At 39.6% G+C, this 20,270-nt stretch overlaps 1 protein-coding gene across 1 annotated transcript; it reads left to right on the forward strand.

Annotated features, from left to right (window-relative positions):
- Window positions 1-856: 856 nt before the first annotated feature.
- On the forward strand, window positions 857-20,270 carry LOC142658779 (sodium- and chloride-dependent neutral and basic amino acid transporter B(0+)-like). Its single transcript, XM_075834393.1, has 14 exons — window positions 857-919; window positions 2,812-2,962; window positions 4,846-4,977; window positions 5,234-5,395; window positions 6,487-6,607; window positions 8,009-8,141; window positions 10,264-10,404; window positions 10,563-10,791; window positions 12,281-12,406; window positions 13,207-13,325; window positions 17,797-17,896; window positions 18,616-18,725; window positions 19,808-19,975; window positions 20,103-20,270. Exons 1-14 carry the CDS (start codon window positions 857-859, stop codon window positions 20,268-20,270), a joined length of 1,923 nt encoding a protein of 640 aa, XP_075690508.1.

The following is a 20,270-nucleotide window of genomic DNA, read 5'->3' on the forward strand; positions in this document are numbered from 1 at the left end:
TCTCCTCCATTGTGCTGGATTGGGCACATGGACACTTCAATTGCCTTGTATTGCGTTATAATGTTGGTATTAGAGCATCTGCATATGTTGGGGGAGCAGAAGACAGGTACATGTTTTTAATCTTGGCCAAGGAGCTTCGATAGCATGTTTGTAATAGAGAAGATGTTGGTAGAGCCCAATATGTCTGTTTGAGGTCTTATGTTGAGGATGGGGGGTGAAGTGGACATGTTAGGTTTGTCCCCATCCTCCGTATAATAAAGAGAAATTTTTGGCTGAGCCAAAAAACAATGACCTTGGCATGATGGCAAGGTCATAAAAGAGGCTCTATAGAGCTGGGGCCAGCGTCGTAACTTAAAAGCTCCTGAGTCCCAATGCAAAATCTATAACAGGGTCCCCACCTACAATATATTATTTATAATACTGGTGTCTTCTTAAGTGGCTGAGGGTTTTTTGTGCCCCCTCAGGCTGCAGGGCCCGGGTGCGACTACTACATCTGCACCCCCTATTGCAACGCCACTAGCTGGAGCACTTACCCCATCAGGATCCATTTGCAGCCGGCATTTGTCTACACTGACTTTGCTTGCTGATGTAGAAGAAAGTTATAACTCAGCAATTGTCTTCCTTTTTAGGTCTGATCATCTCTACCTAGTAGTACAACTTCAATATTTGCATAGAGAATTACAGCTCAATGTGGGTTGGTGTCTTTTAGTCGTTTTATTGAGTAATCACAGGGAGTCAATTGTTGTCCTCCTTAATTATAAAGTACTGTGTCATCTTACATGCCCGTCCATTCAATGACAGTCCCTGCCAGAGCTATCATCCAGTGCCTTCCTACAAACAGGTTCTGGTAGAAGACATGGGAAATATATCCTTATCTAGATGTATGAGATGCCGTCGGAAAAATTCTATACAAACAAATGTAAGTTGATGTTATATAATGGATTCTTACATTTTTTTCCTTCTTCATTTCTTACTGTGACACTTTATAAGGTGCTCTAATCTTTTCTGGACAATCATTTCTATCTTTCTATGGCATTTATTCTTTAAACATATCCTTCCTTTCTTAAAGAGGTTGTCACATGATAGACAAGCTCTGTCCTTAATAGGGATGTCATAAGGGGATGCCCCGGCTCAGGACCCCCTCTATGGGCCAGAATTAATTTAGAGATTTAAATCAATGCGTTGTCAACAAAATTTGGCTTAATTTTTTTTGCATTTTAATGTCCATTCATATCAATTCATATTAAGATTGCAGTGGAGATTATGCAAGGGACCCCTTTTTTAGCTGGGAGGAGATCATGCACAGCAAAAGTAGAACATATAGTAGGTTTACCTAAAGTCTTGCAGAACCTGTAGAAGCATTTACATATATGTTTGTGAGCATTTTTTAAATGTCACTTTAATGAGTTGTCCTTATTATTCTTTCTAAAAGTCTCCAACCAAAATAGTAAATGTTATACTGCATTTCATTAAAAGGGCGTTCCAATTGGAAGAATTAATGGCATATCCTATCTTTTGGACCCCTACCTATTGGGTCAACCGGGGTTCCCCGACTCCTGTTTGCTGACGCAAGTTGACTTCAATGGAGAGGTGACCACCCTTGCGTCAGGCTCTCAACATTAAGGTCTATGGGAGTTACAGAAAGAGCCAAACTAGCGGAAAGGGCCACCCTCCATTGAAGACGATACAGCCAAAACACCGGTTCCCGTTCTCCCAATAGTTGGGTGTCCCTGTGGATATGCCAAAAATACTTCAGATGGGACACTAAATGTCAGCCTCCCTTATTTCTTTTTACTTTGCAGCTGAATGTTTCCATTGTTGGAGTGGCCATTTTAGTCTGCAGAGAGGCTGACTATAGTGTTCCTCAAAGGAAAGACTGAGAGGAAGTTTAGGAGAATACTTGATCCCATGATCACTGCTTTTTCTCACATAATGCGGTTATGTGAAGGGAGAACCTTTAGAGACATTTACGTACATATAAGATGTTTTGTGCTCTTTTTATTAGCTGCACTTTGATTAGCTACTGACTATATGGTTAGAGTTCTTTTAAAGGGGTACTCTGCATTGGACAATCTGTACTTGTTAGAAAGGACCCTTGACAATAAGTAGATCACTGATCACTGGTGAGACCCCCAGTGATCAGCTGTAATCTGTGGAGAAACCTGGCAGTAAGTTTTCAATTTCCCGGTAGCGCCACTGCAGGCAAAATTAAGCATTGCACATACAGGACAGGTCCTACAGAGCGAGAGACATTCGTTGTAATGGCTCTCCAATTTGGCCAAGAGGTGAGGATCATGAATAGGGAACTTTTTGCTATTAACTCAGAAGTCCCTAATAGGGGGAATGAAACGGATTTTCTAAACTGGACAACCCTTTAAGGGTCCTATAACTTTTAACGCGGTTCCAGTACACCACTTCCCATTGACCATGAATGCTAAGGCAAAATTCACACTTAGTCCCAGATGCTGAAGTATTTTACCATTGTTGCCTCATTAGATTGCTGTGAACAAGATTTGACTAAATTCTGTTCATGCATTTTGTGTTTTTTCCCTTTGAAGTTATTTAGAAAAATCCCATGGAAAAACTATGACTACTGTCAGTTTCCAATACATGCAGCTCTAGGAACAATTCCCAGGCTTGCTTATTTAAGAAAAAAGCAGAACTCTGGTTGAAAAGCTTATAGTTACATGTGGGTTTTCCATGCTTCTTGTGGAGCAACGGTTAGGTGTCCTTGTGGTATAAACTTGGCATTTCTGTCAGCCATAGACGTGTTCACAATGTTTCAGCAGCCATTCCCCATTGTAATTCCAGAATGATGACGTGAGTGTGACAAACACTGAAGAGAATCAAGACCGGGAGTTTTGGTCCAGTAAAACAGACTATCTCCTGTCTTTGGTGGGATATGCGGTGGGACTTGGAAATGTGTGGAGATTTCCATACCTTGCTTTTAAGCATGGAGGAGGTAAAGTGAAATGACAGGTAGAAGTAGTTTCATACAGTACAGTCTGGTGCAGTTTTTATGTGTTTAGAGGAAATGAGGAAATGTATAAATGAAGGACTAAGGCCTCCAGCACAGAAAAAAAACAAATCACAAACTACATCAAAACTGAACAATGTGGCCCCGACCCCAGTGTAACAAATAATTGTCAATTAGCCATGTACTTAAAGGATATAGGATTTAGGTATAATCTATAGAAAAATGGAAGTTATTTTGTATGTACATTGCATTACGTATTTTTCACTGATCCTGAGTTACAACTGCTGCATTAACAATTCTGTCAGTTGTCATTGAAAACAATAGGGATACCAGCGGAATAGGACCTGTGGATAGGACATCAGTATGAAAAACCGCCCTGTGCGCGGACAACCCCAGCGTGTAGATTTATTTCTATGAGGAGAGGGAGACAATCCTGACAACGAATTAAAAATGTCAACATGCCCAATCCTATTATCCACCCAACATCTCTCGTTGAGGGACAGTGGGGATGCCCCAAAACATACTAGACTGTCTGCATAAATAATAACAAAATTATTAACGTTTTTATGTAGATCAATTCTATATACGAGATGCAAAATGGTGATCAAAGGTGGACATATACTTTAATGGCTGGTTTGCTGTTCACTTGTGGACAATAGGTGATAAATGCATGGCAATTAAACAAAGAATAGATAAGACAGAAGAAGGTGGACAATAGGGATGGATTATAAACTCTGTGTATGGTTTTTACTTTGCCTATAAGGAAGAGGTTTGGACTACAAGCATTTCCTGCAAATGAAACGACCACAAAAAAAGTGATAGTTAGAAAGTTTGAGAAGGCATTATTTAGGAGTTATCAAGGCACCCTGAAGCTGGTCATATATGGGACAATTTGCCCCAGTCTTACCAGCACTGCATTATTTTGTAACTGCCGGTTAACAAAGTGAAGTAAAAGCACTGGAATAATAGTCACAGTACAGTAAGCACGGCCACAGTTTATTATTATGCAGGCATAATGCACAATGTGATGTCACAAAATAGGAATAACAAACTCAGTGATGTCACAGTAAATAGATAATAAACACTGTGAAGACAAAGGAAAGGATTATTGTATAGAGTAATACCTTAGTAGTAAAAATAATGTACCCAGTGATGTCATGGAACAGAAATAATAAATATTGATGTCACAGCTATGGCTAAGGACCACCATGAACACATAATCATAATACAAGGATAATGCACACAGTGATGTTACACTATAGAGGTAAACACAGTGATATCACAGTGCAGGGATATTAGATGTAATGATGTCACAGCACAGGGGTCAGAAAGTGATAAAGATAAATGTCACCACCATTCCCTTATGTGGCACAGTGGTTGTTTGGGCCCCTCAGGCCCTTATAAACATGTCATCTGTAGCCATATCTGTGATGGCAGCTGTAAGGATGAACCTGCTAAACCTCCTTCAAGCCACTAGAACGAATGTGGCCACCGAATTTATGCCTGCTCCCAGCAGTAACATTGTAACATTTCTTAAAAAGCAATAGCACTCCATGTGCACCAACATTTAGCCTTGTTTTAGGTTAGTGTGAAGCCATTTTAAAGAGGTTTCCCACAGTACTAAGTATTGACATGACTGATATATTCCTTCACTTATCGATTGTGGGGAGCCCAACTGCATGGGCCTCCACCGGCCGTCAGAATGAAGGTGCAGCAGTACTGGTTGAGTGCTGCTCCTTTACAGATTTGGCAGTGCCCTGCACAGTGGGTGGTCCGGAGGAAATAAGCCTGGTTAAATTCTGGTTACTTGTGTTCAGAAATGTAGTGTATATCATTTACAATAATTCCCATGTGTTTCCCTATTTCAGGAGCATTTCTTATTCCTTATATAATCATGCTGGCATTGGCTGGATTACCTTTGTTATTTCTTGAGTGCTCACTTGGGCAGTTTGCCAGTTTAGGCCCCATTGAAATATGGAGAATTGTACCACTCTTCCAAGGTAAGACTGGACTAACTTTCACTATTACACTGGATTATAATTTAAATGTAAAATAAAAAAAAATACAAAAGTTGGTCTATTTGAGCTAAATTTTTCCCTACCCAAAAGCTACATAAACGTCACCGAAGCTGCATTATTGGTACATGTGCCTTTATTGGACCTTATCAAAACTCAACTTTAATCCAGAAACTTTATCCAATTTCTACCTTTTATTGTTATCAATTTTCTATAACAAGTTCTTTTTTCTCACTTCTAGGTGTTGGCGTTACCATGGTGCTGATATCTACATTAGTATCTATATACTACAATGTAATTATTGCCTACAGTCTCTTTTATCTATTTTCCTCATTCCGAAGTTATCTGCCTTGGTCTGACTGCTTCGAGTGGGCAGATAGTAACTGTCAAAGCAGCTTAAGTGGTAAGAAAGCAGTGTCAATGGAAGGGGTTCTTGATGATTATGGGGATGATGAGGATGATAATGATTATGATACTGGATTAATTATTGATGGTCAAGGTAATGAGAAGTATTGGGTCTTTTGTAAAAAGTGGTGAAGCTCATATGTGTACATTGTAACAAAGAGGAAGCTCTTGAGGTCTGATATGAAGCAGCCTCCTATTATTGGTTAAATTCCCTAATAATATCAATCAAGTTACAACATAAACTGCGCTCTTCAAGATACATCCACCTGATATTTATTGAGTATTTCTTCGGCACCTTAGTTCTATCGTGGCTGTCTGTACCTAACCGCTTTGCCTGATTGTGTCCTCTTGCCTTCCACATTCATAGATTTCCCTATTATCATCTGTTAAAGCATGGGTTCACATAATTTTACAGTTGAAATATAATCTACATAAAACATTGAGTATCTTGCATTTATATTAATTGTTTACCCTGCACTGATCTTGAGTTACAGCGCATGTTTTAGTCTATTTTCCTCCAGAGCTGCATTCACATTTCTGCTTATTAGTACTTTAACCAGTCAACCGTAGTCGACTACGCTATTGATTCCGTCAAAACGACGGAACCCTTGCACAACTGAGATAAACGGAAACCACTGGCACCGGATACGTCACCATTGAAATCAAGTATTGTGTCAGTCATGGCTCAGTTCTGATGTACAGTTCAGATGGAACATCGGAACGGTGCCCTGATGCAGATGTGAAAATAGCCTTAGATAGTCAGGTAGTCCCACCGAAATTGGCAAATTCAGAGGGACTTTCCTCTGATTTGTCTAGGTACCCTAACACCTAATCCCTCAAGATGCAGAGGCGCATGGTGACACAGAGACTGTAATTCAGGTCCTAAATACTCATCTGTATTGTGGTGTATGTGGCTCCGTGTGCATCAGTATTCTGTGAAATATGGATCCTTATTGTGTGCATGGGCCCTAATCCTAAATACTGCATCATATAAAATGTTTTATTCATATAAAAAAATTGCATATTATGTGCTTCATACATCGTCATATGATAAGAATATGCTGAATCTATGTAACGTCTATTTTCTAGGAATATGCAATGTAACTTTAGAGAACCTTACAGTAACAATGAACGTATCATGGGTTAATGAAAACAACCTTACCTGCTCTGTTGGAAATAACACTGAATTACCCAGCAAACAATATTGGGAGTAAGTATTGTATCCGGAAGTTTAATAGTTAATGTAAGACCGGCCATACATAGGAAGATTTTGACATTTCATGGCCTGGAAACCAGTCCTTAACTTTTGCACTAAAACAAGTTGAGGTCACTAGATACAGTGATATTTCCCTTTTAAATATTTTGGTTAGTCGTTTTCACTCAGAACCTAATGACGTCTATTACCAACAGGCGCTGCTTCTAATCTACTAAGAACAAAGAGAATTGGCCATATTTTTGGAGGGTATACATGTTCTTTTGTTTGATTTTTGCCAAACTACATTATTTTGCAATGAGCTACAGAACATGTCATTAAAGGGTAACTAAACGTTTGACAAACTTCTGACATGTCATAGTGACATGTCAGAAGTTTTGATTGGTGGGGGTCCGAGCGCTGAGACCCCCACCAATCGCTAGAATGAAGCTGCAGAAGCGCTGCAGAAGTAGTTTCTGTTCAGCTTTTTCTGGAAAGCCGATGTATCTGAGTACGGGCCCATAGATTTTCTATTGAGCCCGTACTCCGATACATTGATTTCCGGAAAAAGCCGAACAGACACGAAGTGGCTGAGCGCTCACACGAGCGCTTCTGCCGCTTCATTTTAATGATTTGTGATTTAATGATCAGTGCTCGGACCCCCACCAATCAAAACTGCTGACATGTCACTACGTTTAGTTACCCTTTAAACGGTATGTATACCTTTTAAACGCCATTTTACAATATATGAATAGCTATAATCTACTTTAAAAAGTTGTGTAAATATTTTGCATTATAAAGTACTGTACCTAAGTCACAGCCTATGTTATAGTGTAGAGAAAATCACAATTCTACCAGTTGCTATGGGAAACAGTCAACAAGTATGTCGACAGGCACACCCCTAATAACTTAGACTCCCCCTTTCACACTACGTTTATGGTGTCCATTTAACATATATGCCTGGAAAAACTCCCAACATAACAGAGGCTGTGGCAGTGCCATCCGTCACCCATAGACTATTAGTGCATCCATTTAACGGATACGTCGTAAAAAGATATTGTAAAGCTCATAACATATATGTACCTGCAGTCCTATGGAAAACCACAGATCGCAAATCAACATACGTTGTGTACATCCCAACATATCACGTCATTTTCCTCGCACAACAGTGAAGGGCAACAGGAGTAGCTGCTGCAGGAGAAATGTGGCATTACACTCAATCCATTCATATTAATGGGCGACCATACATATAATAGCGATGAGAGCAGGAGCTACTCTTTATCTCCACTCCACTTCATAGGGGTCCTGAGCAGGAGGGGACCCTTTACTATGATATCTTTATGCCCTCAGAGAGCACATGAACAGGGGTTGTACATATGGGAGAACAGTATCTGAAGTAAAATATCTTCACTATTTCAGCAAAGTGGCTCTTAAGAGATCGAGTGGTATGGACGAGACAGGGCAGGTGGTCTGGCACTTAGCCCTCTGCCTGCTACTAGCATGGATTATTACTGCTGCTGCATTGGTGAAAGGAATAAAGTCTTCAGGAAAGGTAAATGTGTAGCGATACTTCATGTGACTACCATGTGATGTGACAAGACCGTCTAACACAAAATGGTTATATAATTTTGACATAAGACAGGTAGACTTTATGTATAATATGCAGCGAGCACCCAATATACAGCTCCTATATTGGAAATTGTGGGGCTCTACACTGCCTCCATTCTCTAGATAAATTGCACCCTTCTGTGGCACATCATAAGGAGGGTTTTGTAGGTTAGAAGCTCTGCTCTAGTTGGTTTCTTCCAAAGAAATGTGTCAACGCTGCCTGGAGAAGAAGACGACTGTGCTCCTGCCACATCACTGCTAAGATGTCAAATTCATCTAAAACTGAGGCCGAATAATAGGGGCTCTAAACTAAAACCCACTATGTTAACTCTTCATGAGTATCTTACAGTTGCCTCTATTTAATGTGCCCTTGTCTGATGAATGGGATAGACTTTAGAGTTGAATAGAGCAACACTACTGTGAGCATGTGAGGGGCAAAACAACTCATTTACTGTTGCCACACACTGTTCCTATCCCAGCATGGGCGTAACTATAGCCATATCAGCTGCTTTGTGGCCCAGAGGCTAAGGGGGCCCAATCAAGTGCAATGATATCATCCTTTTTGTGGGAAAAACAAGTCTATCGATCTATCTATCTATCTATCTATCTATCTATCTATCTATCTATCTATCTATCTATCTATCTATCTATCTATCTATCTATCTATCTATCTATCTATCTATCTCATATCTATCTATCTATCTATCTGTCTGTCTGTCCGTCCGTCCGTCCGTCCGTCCGTCCGTCCGTCTATCTATCTATCTATCAAATTCTATCTATCTATCTATCTATCTATCTATCTATCTATCTATCTATCTATCTATCTATCTATCTATCTATCTATCTATCTATCTATCTATCTATCTATCTATCTATCTATCTATCATATTTTATCTATCTATCTATCTATCTATCTATCTATCATCTATCTATCTATCTATCTATCCATCATATTTTATCTATCTATCTATCTATCTATCTATCTATCTATCTATCTATCTATCTATCTATCTATCTATCTGTCTGTCTGTCTGTCTGTCTGTCTATCTATCAATCTCATATCTATCTATCTATCTATCTATCTATCTATCTATCTATCTATCTATCTATCTATCTGTCTGTCTGTCTGTCTATCTATCTATCTATCTATCTATCTATCTATCTATCTATCTATCTATCTATCTATCTATCTCATATCTATCTATCTATCTATCTATCTATCTATCTATCTATCTGTCTGTCTGTCTGTCTGTCTGTCTGTCTGTCTGTCTGTCCGTCCGTCTGTCTATCTATCTATCTATCTATCTATCTATCATATTCTATCTATCTATCTATCTATCTATCTATCTATCTATCTATCTATCTATCTATCTATCTATCTATCTATCTATCATATTTTATCTATCTATCTATCTATCTATCTATCTATCTATCTATCTATCTATCTATCTATCTATCTATCTATCTATCTATCTATCTATCTATCATATTTTATCTATCTATCTATCTATCTATCTATCTATCTATCTATCTATCTATCTATCTATCTATCTATCTATCTATCTATCTATCTATCTATCTATCTATCTATCTATCTATCATATTTTATCTATCTATCTATCTATCTATCTATCTATCTATCTATCTATCTATCTATCTATCTATCTATCTGTCTGTCTGTCTGTCTGTCTGTCTGTCTATCTATCTATCTATCTATCTATCTGTGAATGTCAATTTTCATTTACCGCTATGGGATGCGTTTGTTGAAAGTCACACAAAAAGTCCCTCCACCTGCATCTGTTTGGAGTTCGTCCATTACAGGCACATTCAATTGCACAAATTGTGCTCCTGGGCGCATTACTATGGTCATCACACTTGAGTTCCTGGTCAACTTGCTTTGGTTCTGACCATCTGCTGCACCCTTAGGTGTTGTGCAATTGCTAATTTTCTCAGTCCTAAACAACTCTTAGAACGTGATCAGGTGCGGAAAGAAATACAATTTACATTTTATATAGATATAGATTTTGATCTAATCTTAAATTAATTAGAATCTGTTTTTTCTCTAGGTTGTATATATCACAGCCGTATTCCCATACGCTGTCCTAATTATCCTTCTTGTCCGAGGGGCAACTTTGGAGGGAGCCAAAGACGGCATTGAATATTATATTGGACAACAGTCTGACATTACGAAGCTTAGTAATGGTGAAGTGAGTATTTTATTGTCATGTGATCAATACAAAGATGGCCGTATGATAGATCTATGGTTGACGGTCCTACAATTGCTTTGCCATAAATTTGCATTGCAAGGAGCATAGTAATCAATAGTAGTGCAGTCATTGAAGGCAATGGTTGCTTCTCGTTCTAGGTGTGGAGAGATGCTGCTACCCAAATATTTTACTCTCTAAACACGGCCTGGGGAGGACTGATCGCTCTTTCATCTTATAACAAATTTCAAAACAATTGTTACTGGGATTCCATAGTTGTCTCCATAATAAACTGCCTGACCAGCATCCTTGCAGGATTTGCTATCTTCTCCATCCTTGGACACATGGCTTTGGTGTCAGGAAAAAAGGTTTCCGATGTGGTGGATGAAGGTAAAACACTTCAATGAAATTACTCCAATGTTCAGAAAAATAATGAAATGATAATAACAATAAACTTCCATTAAAGGCTATGTTAAGCCTTTAACACATTTTTTATATGTATATATATATATATATATATATATATATATATATATATATATATATATATATATATATATATATATAAAGGTCAATTGGTGTGCTTGGTGCAACTATATAATTATTGTTTTTTCAATTATTTTTACTTTTTGAGATATAGCTGCTCTGTATCCTGTATACAGAGCAGCTGTATCTTACTCTGAATCCTGTACCCATCAGGTCCGCAGGACTGACGGTTTCAGTGTTAGAGGGTCCTGCGGGTCTCTAACATGCAGGATCCACCTGTTATTCATCACATTACAGGTGGATTCTGCATGTCAGAGACACGCAGGACCCGCTGACACTGAAGCCGTCAGTTCCACGGACCTGATGGATTTAGTGTAAAACGAATGATACAGCTCCTCTGTATACAGAATGCAGAGCAGCTGTATCTCAAAAAGTAAAAAGAATATTTAATAAAAACTAATTATAAAGTTGCACCATACACAATGACTGACATTTTTATGAAAATAAAATAAAAACTCTTTCGAAGGTGTACATAGCCTTTAATGCATGGGAGATCTTGACTGATATTTTACACGGGGTAATAATTATTATGACCTATATTCATTATGAGCAAAACTCATGTCACAGGATTTAGGTAATCTTCACAGCAGTTAAATATTAGGACAACCACCCAATGTATTGACACCCACAAAAAAATTATTATTATTCGTATGGCTATTTTTTAATTTGTATAAATGGGCAGGTAACAATGGACTTAGAGATTTAAAGTGGGTATTTTACTTTTTTTACTGATATGAGGGAAAATAACACCATATCTCACAAGGTTTTCTGATATAATGGGCAATTGTCCCACCAACTATCAGTATTGATGAGACATGACTATTTATCACTGCCCTACGCTGCATAGGTTCTCATTGAGTTCTTATATTCAGAATTCCCAAAGTTAATGTTAGACTTCGTTCTCATCTGCGTTAGGGCTCCGTTATGACATAGTCTACGCGATTGATCCCGTCAAAACGACAGAACCCTTGCACAACTGACACAAACGGAAACCATTTGCACCGAATCCGTCACCATTGAAATCAATGGGCGATGGAAACGTAAACCTATGGTTTCCGTTTGTGTCTGTCAAGGCTCCATTCCAACGGGAAACTCAGACGGAACGTCGGCACGGAGCCCTAGCGCAGATGTGAACGAAGCCTTATGTGTTTACATGATTGGATTCGTTTTCTACATTTTGATTGTACATTTTGATTGGAATTTTCAGAACTGCATCACACTGGTCCTGTAGATGTAGTTTATACAGAATATTACCATGAAGTAGTCAGACAATTAAGTACAGTTAGTATTTTATGCTAATTAGATGGCTTATGATGAATTATGTTTCCTGTAGGTTTTGGGTTGGCATTCATCGCTTACCCTGATGCATTGGCAAAATTGCCAGTTTCTCCTCTCTGGTCAATTCTGTTCTTTTGCATGCTGCTGGCATTGGGACTTGACTCACAGTTTGCACTTATAGGTAAGTTGAACACAGTTTATATCTTCCTTCTGTAGGAGCATGTTAATGTACAGATGTAGCCAAGTTTATATTAACTCTGATAACTTGCTGCAGCGTGATATTACACAACAAAAGCCATTGAAAAAGTGATTAAAAAAGTCAAGTTAAAGTTTCTTGCCGCTGTGTATTTAATGCGTCAAGAGTTAAGATAAAGATGGCTACATCTGTATAAGGAAGGACGATGAGAACCTTGGTCAGGGCAATGGGGGTTAATGAGTGAAGATAAGACATAGAGAACATCTCCAGGGGTCTACTATTTTCAGCAGTGAACAGTCGACGAGGTCTAAAGCTTCCCTTCTAGAGGCTTGTGCGGGAGAAGAAATCATGACGGACAGTCCAGGGTCGTACGGTAGAGTCAAAATAGGGTAAAGTCCAAAATTAAGGAAAAGATTGTTTCTGTTACAGTCCTGAGTCGAACATCCTTATCAAATAGGGAGGCAATAAAGCCATGAATGGTTTAAGGTGCTAGGTAGGTCAAATTTTTTGTCAAAGAGGGCAGGTGATATGGCCAATGCCATAACTCCAGTAATAGGCTATATAAAGGTTGAAGAGGGCCAGAGTCGTGAGAAAGACCTTGATTGAGTCAAAGGGCATCTGAAAGACTCCTTCACTTCTCCATGGTACTGGTTTGATAACTCTCCGAAGTGTTTGCTTTTGCTTTCCTTTATATATCATGAATACAAGTGTTTGTTGTGTTGTGGGTCTTATATGGGGTTTTATTAGTCACACTATGATTTATATATATTTTCTCATCTTTGCAGAGACCCTGACAACTACAATACAAGACGTGTTTCCAAAATTCATGAAAAAAATGAGAATTCCCATTACTGCAGCAATATGTGCCGTGTTATTTCTTCTTGGGCTTCCTTGTGTTACTCAGGTAAGTTAAAAAGGTAACATCAGATATTAGGCTATAGCAGTGGCCCATAACCTTTTTTACCTTGTGAGCCACATACAATTTTGAGTGATGGCCGGGAGGTACATTTAGGTAAAAAAAAGTAAACATATTAAATGTAGAGAAACACAAAATAATGAAATTTAAATTTGTAGGTAAATATTTCAATTTGAAATGTAGCACACTAGTATTCCACCACCCAAATTGGCACTTTTCTGGGGATATGATATGTGTGTTATATTGTTAATGTGGATATCATATTATAGCAAGAGCATATGGTTATAACTCAGGGTTCCTGTGGCGTCACACAGCAGGGGGTTGTGAGCCACATGTGGCTCCCGAGCAACTAGTTGGGGACCACTGGACTATAGTCACAGAGACTTTTAGTCTGCTAAGGTTTCTTTATTGAAAAAATAATATAAGGAAATGGAATTATGGTTAAATGACCAGCACATTGAAAATGTATAGGGTTCTATAACCTCTGCGTCAGGTTTGACATGAAGGAAGTGATGCAAGGCACAAATCCATAAACAGTGGGGCAGCTATAATGGGGTGCTGAGGTTGCAGTGGCACCTGGGCCTTGGTGCATGAACGGGCAGCTGTATTATAAAGGAGCAGTGCCGAGTAGAGATGGTGTTTCATGGTAATGTGACAATAGTAAAATCACTGTAAAAAAAACATACAATTTAATAAATACCTTGCATTTATAATGTACATACAGTAGATATGTTTCCTCCGGGTACTCCGGTTAGCTCCCACACCCCAAAAAACATACTAATAGGGAATTTAGATTGGGAGCCCCAATGGGGACAGTAAAAGAGGACCTATGTGCAGCGCTGAGTAATATGTTGGCGCTATATAAGTAACTGAAATAAATAATAAATAAATAGATAATACATAGTGTAATTTCATTGCACACAATAACAGTTAGGAGGTGGCACAGTTTTTGGTACAGATTCTGCACTGGGGGTTTTTCACTGGGTGATTATCGGGCAGACAAGTGTTCATATAACGCTCGTTGCCGATAATTGCCCTGTGTAAACAGGGCAGCGATCAGCAGATGAACGAGCAAACGCTCAATCATCTGCTGTCATATAGTGTTAAAAAAGTAACATTTTTAGCGCTGTCGACAGCACATCTCCCTGTGTAAACAGGGAGACACGCAGCCGAAATGATAATAATGTATGGGGACGAGTGATAGGAATAACAACCGCTCGTCCTCATACATACAGTGAAGGAAATAAGTATTTGATCCCTTGCTTATTTTGTAAGTTTTCCCACTGTCAAAGACATGAACAGTCTAGAATTTTTAGGCTAGGTTAATTTTACCACTGAAAGATAGATTATATATAAAAAAAAACAGAAAATCACATTGGCAAAATTATATATATTTATTTGCATTTTGCACAGAGAAATAAGTATTTGATCCCTTTGGCAAACAAGACTTAATACTTGGTGGCAAAACCCTTGTTGGCAAGCACAGCAGTCAGACGTTTTTTGTAGTTGATGATGAGGTTTGCACACATGTTAGATGAAATTTTGGCCCACTCCTCTTTGCAGATCATCTGTAAATCAAGATTTCGAGGCTGTCGCTTGGCAAATCGGATCTTCAGCTCCCTCCATATGTTTTCGATGGGATTAAGGTCTGGAGGCTGGCTAGGCCACTCCATGACCTTAATGCGCTTCTTTTTGAGCCACTCCTTTGTTGCCTTGGCTGTATGTTTCGGGTCATTGTCGTGCTGGAAGACCCAGCCACGAGCCATTTTTAATGTCCTGGTGGAGGGAAGGAGGTTGTCACTCAGGATTTGACGGTACATGGCTCCATCCATTCTCTCATTGATGTGGTGAAGTAGTCCTGTGCCCTTAGCAGAGAAACACCCCCAAAACATAATGTTTCCACCTCCATGCTTGACAGTGGGGACGGTGTTTTTTGGGTCATAGGCAGCATTTCTCTTCCTCCAAACATGGCGAGTTGAGTTAATGCCAAAGAGCTCAATTTTAGTCTCATCTGACCACAGCACCTTCTCCCAATCAGTCTCAGAATCATCCAGATGTTCATTTGCAAACTTCAGATGGGCCTGTACATGTGCCTTCTTGAGCAGGGGGACCTTGCGGGCACTGCAGGATTTTAATCCATTACGGCGTAATGTGTTACCAATGGTTTTCTTGGTGACTGTGGTCCCAGCTGCCTTGAGATCATTAACAAGTTCCCCCCGTGTAGTTTTCGGCTGAGCTCTCACCTTCCTCAGGATCAAGGATACCCCACGAGGTGAGATTTTGCATGGAGCCCCAGATCGATGTCGATTGACAGTCATTTTGTATGTCTTCCATTTTCTTACTATTGCACCAACAGTTGTCTCCTTCTCACCCAGCGTCTTACTTATGGTTTTGTAGCCCATTCCAGCCTTGTGCAGGTCTATGATCTTGTCCCTGACATCCTTAGAAAGCTCTTTAGTCTTGCCCATGTTGTAGAGGTTGGAGTCAGACTGATTAATTGAGTCTGTGGACAGGAGTCTTTTATACAGGTGACCATTTAAGACAGCTGTCTTTAATGCAGGCACCAAGTTGATTTGGAGCGTGTAACTGGTCTGGAGGAGGCTGAAGGAGGCTGAACTCTTAATGGTTGGTAGGGGATCAAATACTTATTTCTCTGCGCACAATGCAAATAAATATATATAATTTTGACTATGTGATTTTCAGTTTTTTTTTTTTTATATAATCTATCTCTCACTGGTAAAATTAACCTAGCCTAAAAATTCTAGACTGTTCATGTCTTTGACAGTGGGCAAACTTACAAAATCAGCAAGGGATCAAATACTTATTTCCTTCACTGTAGCTCTTTGTGTCAGGAGCAAACAAGCGCCTATCAACCATGTCTGGTTGATCGGTGCTCACTGCTCACAAAATCGTCCGGTGTAATAGGGCTTTTGGAGCTTCATGCTACTGATTTGTCGATGGAATAACGAGCCCTGGAGGTGCCCATACACATTAGATTAACATTGGCTGAACCCGCTCATTTTGGTGTGACCGGGAAATTATCTAATGTGTATTGGAGTGTCCCTACGGCAGGTATCGGGGCAAAGTAGGGTCGGGCATGTTGGATTTCAACATGCCTAATCCTTTGTCTTCATTGGAGATATATCGCTTTCAAGATGTCTGGCAATGGCTTATTCCCACCTCCCCATTGAGTACACATGCAGGCTTGGCCGACAGCCATCTAAGGTGTATGGTCACCTTTAGGGCAGATACAGACGGACGTTGCGTTTTTGCGCGCGCAAACAACGCTGTGTTTTGCGGGCGCAAAAACCATTTGACAGCTGCATGTGTCATCCGTATCTGATGCGCGGCTGCATGATTTTCGCGCAGCCGCCATCATAGAGATGAGGCTAGTCGACGCCCGTCACTGTCCAAGGTGCTGAAAGAGCTAACTCTTTCAGCACCCTTGACAGTGAATGCCGAACACAATATCGAAAAACCTGTTGAAAAAAAAGAAAAAGTTCGTACTTACCGAGAAGTTCCTGGCCGTTGCCTTGGTGACACATCCTTGGTGACGCGTCCTTGGTGACGCGCCTCTCGACATCGGGCCCCACCTCCCTGGATGACGCGCCAGTCCATGTGACCGCTGCAGCCTGTGCTTGGCCTGTGATTGGCTGGAGCTGTCACTTGGACTGAATTGTCATCCCGGGAGGTCAGACTGGAGGAGGACGCCGGGAGTTATCGGTAAGTCAGAACTTCGTTTTTTTTCTACAGGTTCATGTATATTGGGATCGGAAGTCACTGTCCATGGTGCTGAAACAGTTTAACTCTTTCAGCACCATGGACAGTGACTATCTCCTGACGTCGCGTACCGATAATTTTTTTGCCGGGTTCGGCCAAAACGAGTTCGGCCGAACCCGGTGAAGTTCGGTTCGCTTGTCCGGCTTCGCTCATCGCAAAGACACTCCGTTTGGATGTTCGGAAACAGAAAAGCACGTGGTGCTTTTCTGGTTACATTCATCCTTTTGACAGCTGGTGCGCTGTTTCAGTCGGTTCGCACGGAAGTTCTTCCGTGCAACCTGCGTGGTTTTCACGCACCCATTGACTTCAATGGGTGCGTGATGCGCGAAATACGCAGAGTTATTGAGCAGACAAACGCTGCGCAAAAAGCACGGACTGTCTGTACTGCCCCATAGACTTGTATTGGTCCATGCGTGCCGCGTGAAAACCACGCGGCCCGCACGGACCAAATACACGCTCGTGTGAATCCCCCCTTACTGTGGTGTTTTGTACCCAAGCATCATACAATACCCAAGTAGAGCCAACAGATAAAGGCTCCAAATGGGACATCAGACACAATTTTGGGGGAAAAAGAAAATATAAAATCATTGTCTGTTATATGTTACCTATGACTTGTAGAATGTAATTTATGATGCTGCAATATAACAGTTTGTATTTGACTCTACTCTCCCTTCCATAGTCCGGAATATACTGGGTCAACCTCATTGATGCCTTCTGTGGAGGATGGGCACTGTTGTTTGCCGCAGTTTTGGAATTGGTGGCTGTCATCTGGATATATGGTACATCTCCCCCAACTTTTTGATATCTAAATACCTGTAATTCTTCATCTTCCTTCGCTGTGTATTTTACAACATAAATGAACAGCAGTACTGTTAATGGCATTAAATAGTTATGGGGCCCTGTTACAGTTATGCCTTTGGAAAGTTTATAGAACTCTCACAACGAAAAATCTCAATTTCATGGAGTCTTCCGGGCTGTTTCCTCCAGACCATGACTGCCATGCTGCCTCAATATCCACTGTCGTCTGTTTAAAGAAGACCTGGTGGATTTGGAGTAGTCATGATCGAGAGAAAGAAGGCAAGAAAAACTCTGAGATCTCTGTCAGGGACCAGAGATTAGTAATCTGGCCTATGCTGCATTTTTTCATTTTTTTTTGCACAAATCAATTTAGACCATTTCTTTTTGATTCGCGCCAAAAAGAACAGATGTTTACGCCTCACTAGACACTTTTTAAAAGTGTCTAGCAAAGGAGCGTGGCTTTTTGAAAAAGGGGAATTGGTTAAATGAAGCTAAAATTTGGCCGGAAAAAAATTGGCGTTAACTTAGCCAACCATTGGGCACATCTTCTGACAGCCTGTTCTGAGTTCTAAATCGTAAATAACGTTAGTAAATCTGCCCTATTGTGTATGTATCACACTTTACATTGATGCTTTGGCTTCTCTGGATGGTGTTTGTGGTGTTTATCAGTGAATAATGCAAGTGCTGATAACTTCAACAGGTGGCAATAGGGTAATCATGGACATAGAGATGATGATTGGAAAGAAGCACTGGATCTTCTGGCTATGGTGGAGAATCTGCTGGTATTTTGTATCACCTGTTTTATTGGCTGTAAGTTCCAGTTATTACCGAAGTTCTAAGTTGACAGATTCATGTGAATTTCTGACAACATGTGAATTTCCAATATCAGTGCCCCCAATCCTCAGATAATATGAGATGTTCTTGCTGAGGCTAATTATTTTCTTCTATCTATCTATCTATCTATCTATCTATCTATCTATCTATCTATCTATCTATCTATCTATCTATCTATCTATCTCATATCTATCTATCTATCTATCTATCTATCTATCTATCTATCTATCTATCTATCTATCTATCTATCTATCTATCATCTATCTATCTATCTATCTATCTATCTATCTATCTATCTATCTATCTATCTATCTATCTATCTATCTATCTAATCTGTCTATCTATCTATCTATCTATCTATCTATCTATCTATCTATCTATCTATCTATCTATCTATCTATCTATCTATCTATCTATCTATCTATCTATCTATCTATCTATCTATCTATCTATCTATCTATCTATCTCATATCTATCTATCTATCTATCTATCTATCTATCTATCTATCTATCTATCTATCTATCTATCTCATGTAAGCAAGGATTTCCTTCATCCGGGGTAAAGGTCTAGTTTGCAGTTCCATCCCTGTATCTAAATATCTTGGCCAAGTAAAAGTGGTTGGTCGGTGCTTTACCTGGCACCCAGCACCCGAGTCTCATGCCGTCGGTAGCCCCCATAGCTACATCCCTGATCTATCTATCTATCTATCTATCTATCTATCTATCTATCTATCTGTCTGTCTGTCTGTCTGTCTGTCTGTCTGTCTGTCTGCCTATCTATCTATCTATCTATCTATCTATCTATCTATCTATCTATCTATCTATCTATCTATCTATCTATCTATCTATCTTTCTATCTATCTTTCTATCTATCTATCTATCTATCTATCTATCTATCTATCTAACATGTATCGATGTAGCAGAGGAGAGTTTTTCAATGTCACAGAGGGCTTTTGTATTACAATAAATAAACACCTAAAAGATAAATTCAGCTCTGGGATGACAAGGTATACATTTCAATTATTTTATTCTTACGCTTGTGCTTTTACATGTTGCAGGTCATTTTGGTCTGGTCATTGGTCACCTATGAGACTGCTGCATATGGTGGTGTAGTATATCCCAAATGGGCAATTATACTTGGTTTTCTAATGGTTCTTTTTTGCTTGGTATGGATTCCCATTATAGCTCTCGTAAAAGTCATTCACGCTCCTGGTAACATTTTTCAGGTAAGCATCCTTTATACTTCAGTGACCTGCTCTGCACTGTTCATATATATCATTCTTGGTCATTTTGTTGCAACATATAGATTAACTTTAATCAGAATGTCAAGTTGATAATATTTTCCCTTTACAGCGCATTGCAAAATGTTGTAGACCAACTGAAAACTGGGGCCCTCGACTGCCGAGAAACCGCGGTGAGAGGTATCAAAATATGAAAGACGACACTGCCAAGGAAGACAAGGAAGAAGTTGAGATTCAGGATATTAACGGATTTGACAACTCCTCATTTCAGAAAGACTGA

This window comes from Rhinoderma darwinii, chromosome 8 (genome assembly GCF_050947455.1).
Source record: "Rhinoderma darwinii isolate aRhiDar2 chromosome 8, aRhiDar2.hap1, whole genome shotgun sequence".
Classification (NCBI taxonomy): Eukaryota; Metazoa; Chordata; class Amphibia; order Anura; family Rhinodermatidae; genus Rhinoderma; species Rhinoderma darwinii.

Coding starts and splice junctions, on each gene's coding strand:
- LOC142658779 (XM_075834393.1), top strand. CDS start 857: ATGGGAAATATATCCTTATCTAGATGTATGAGATGCCGTCGGAAAAAT. Junction 2,963..4,845: donor TGCTTTTAAGCATGGAGGAG/GTAAAGTGAAAT, acceptor TCCCTATTTCAG/GAGCATTTCTTATTCCTTAT. Junction 19,976..20,102: donor CTCCTGGTAACATTTTTCAG/GTAAGCATCCTT, acceptor TTCCCTTTACAG/CGCATTGCAAAATGTTGTAG.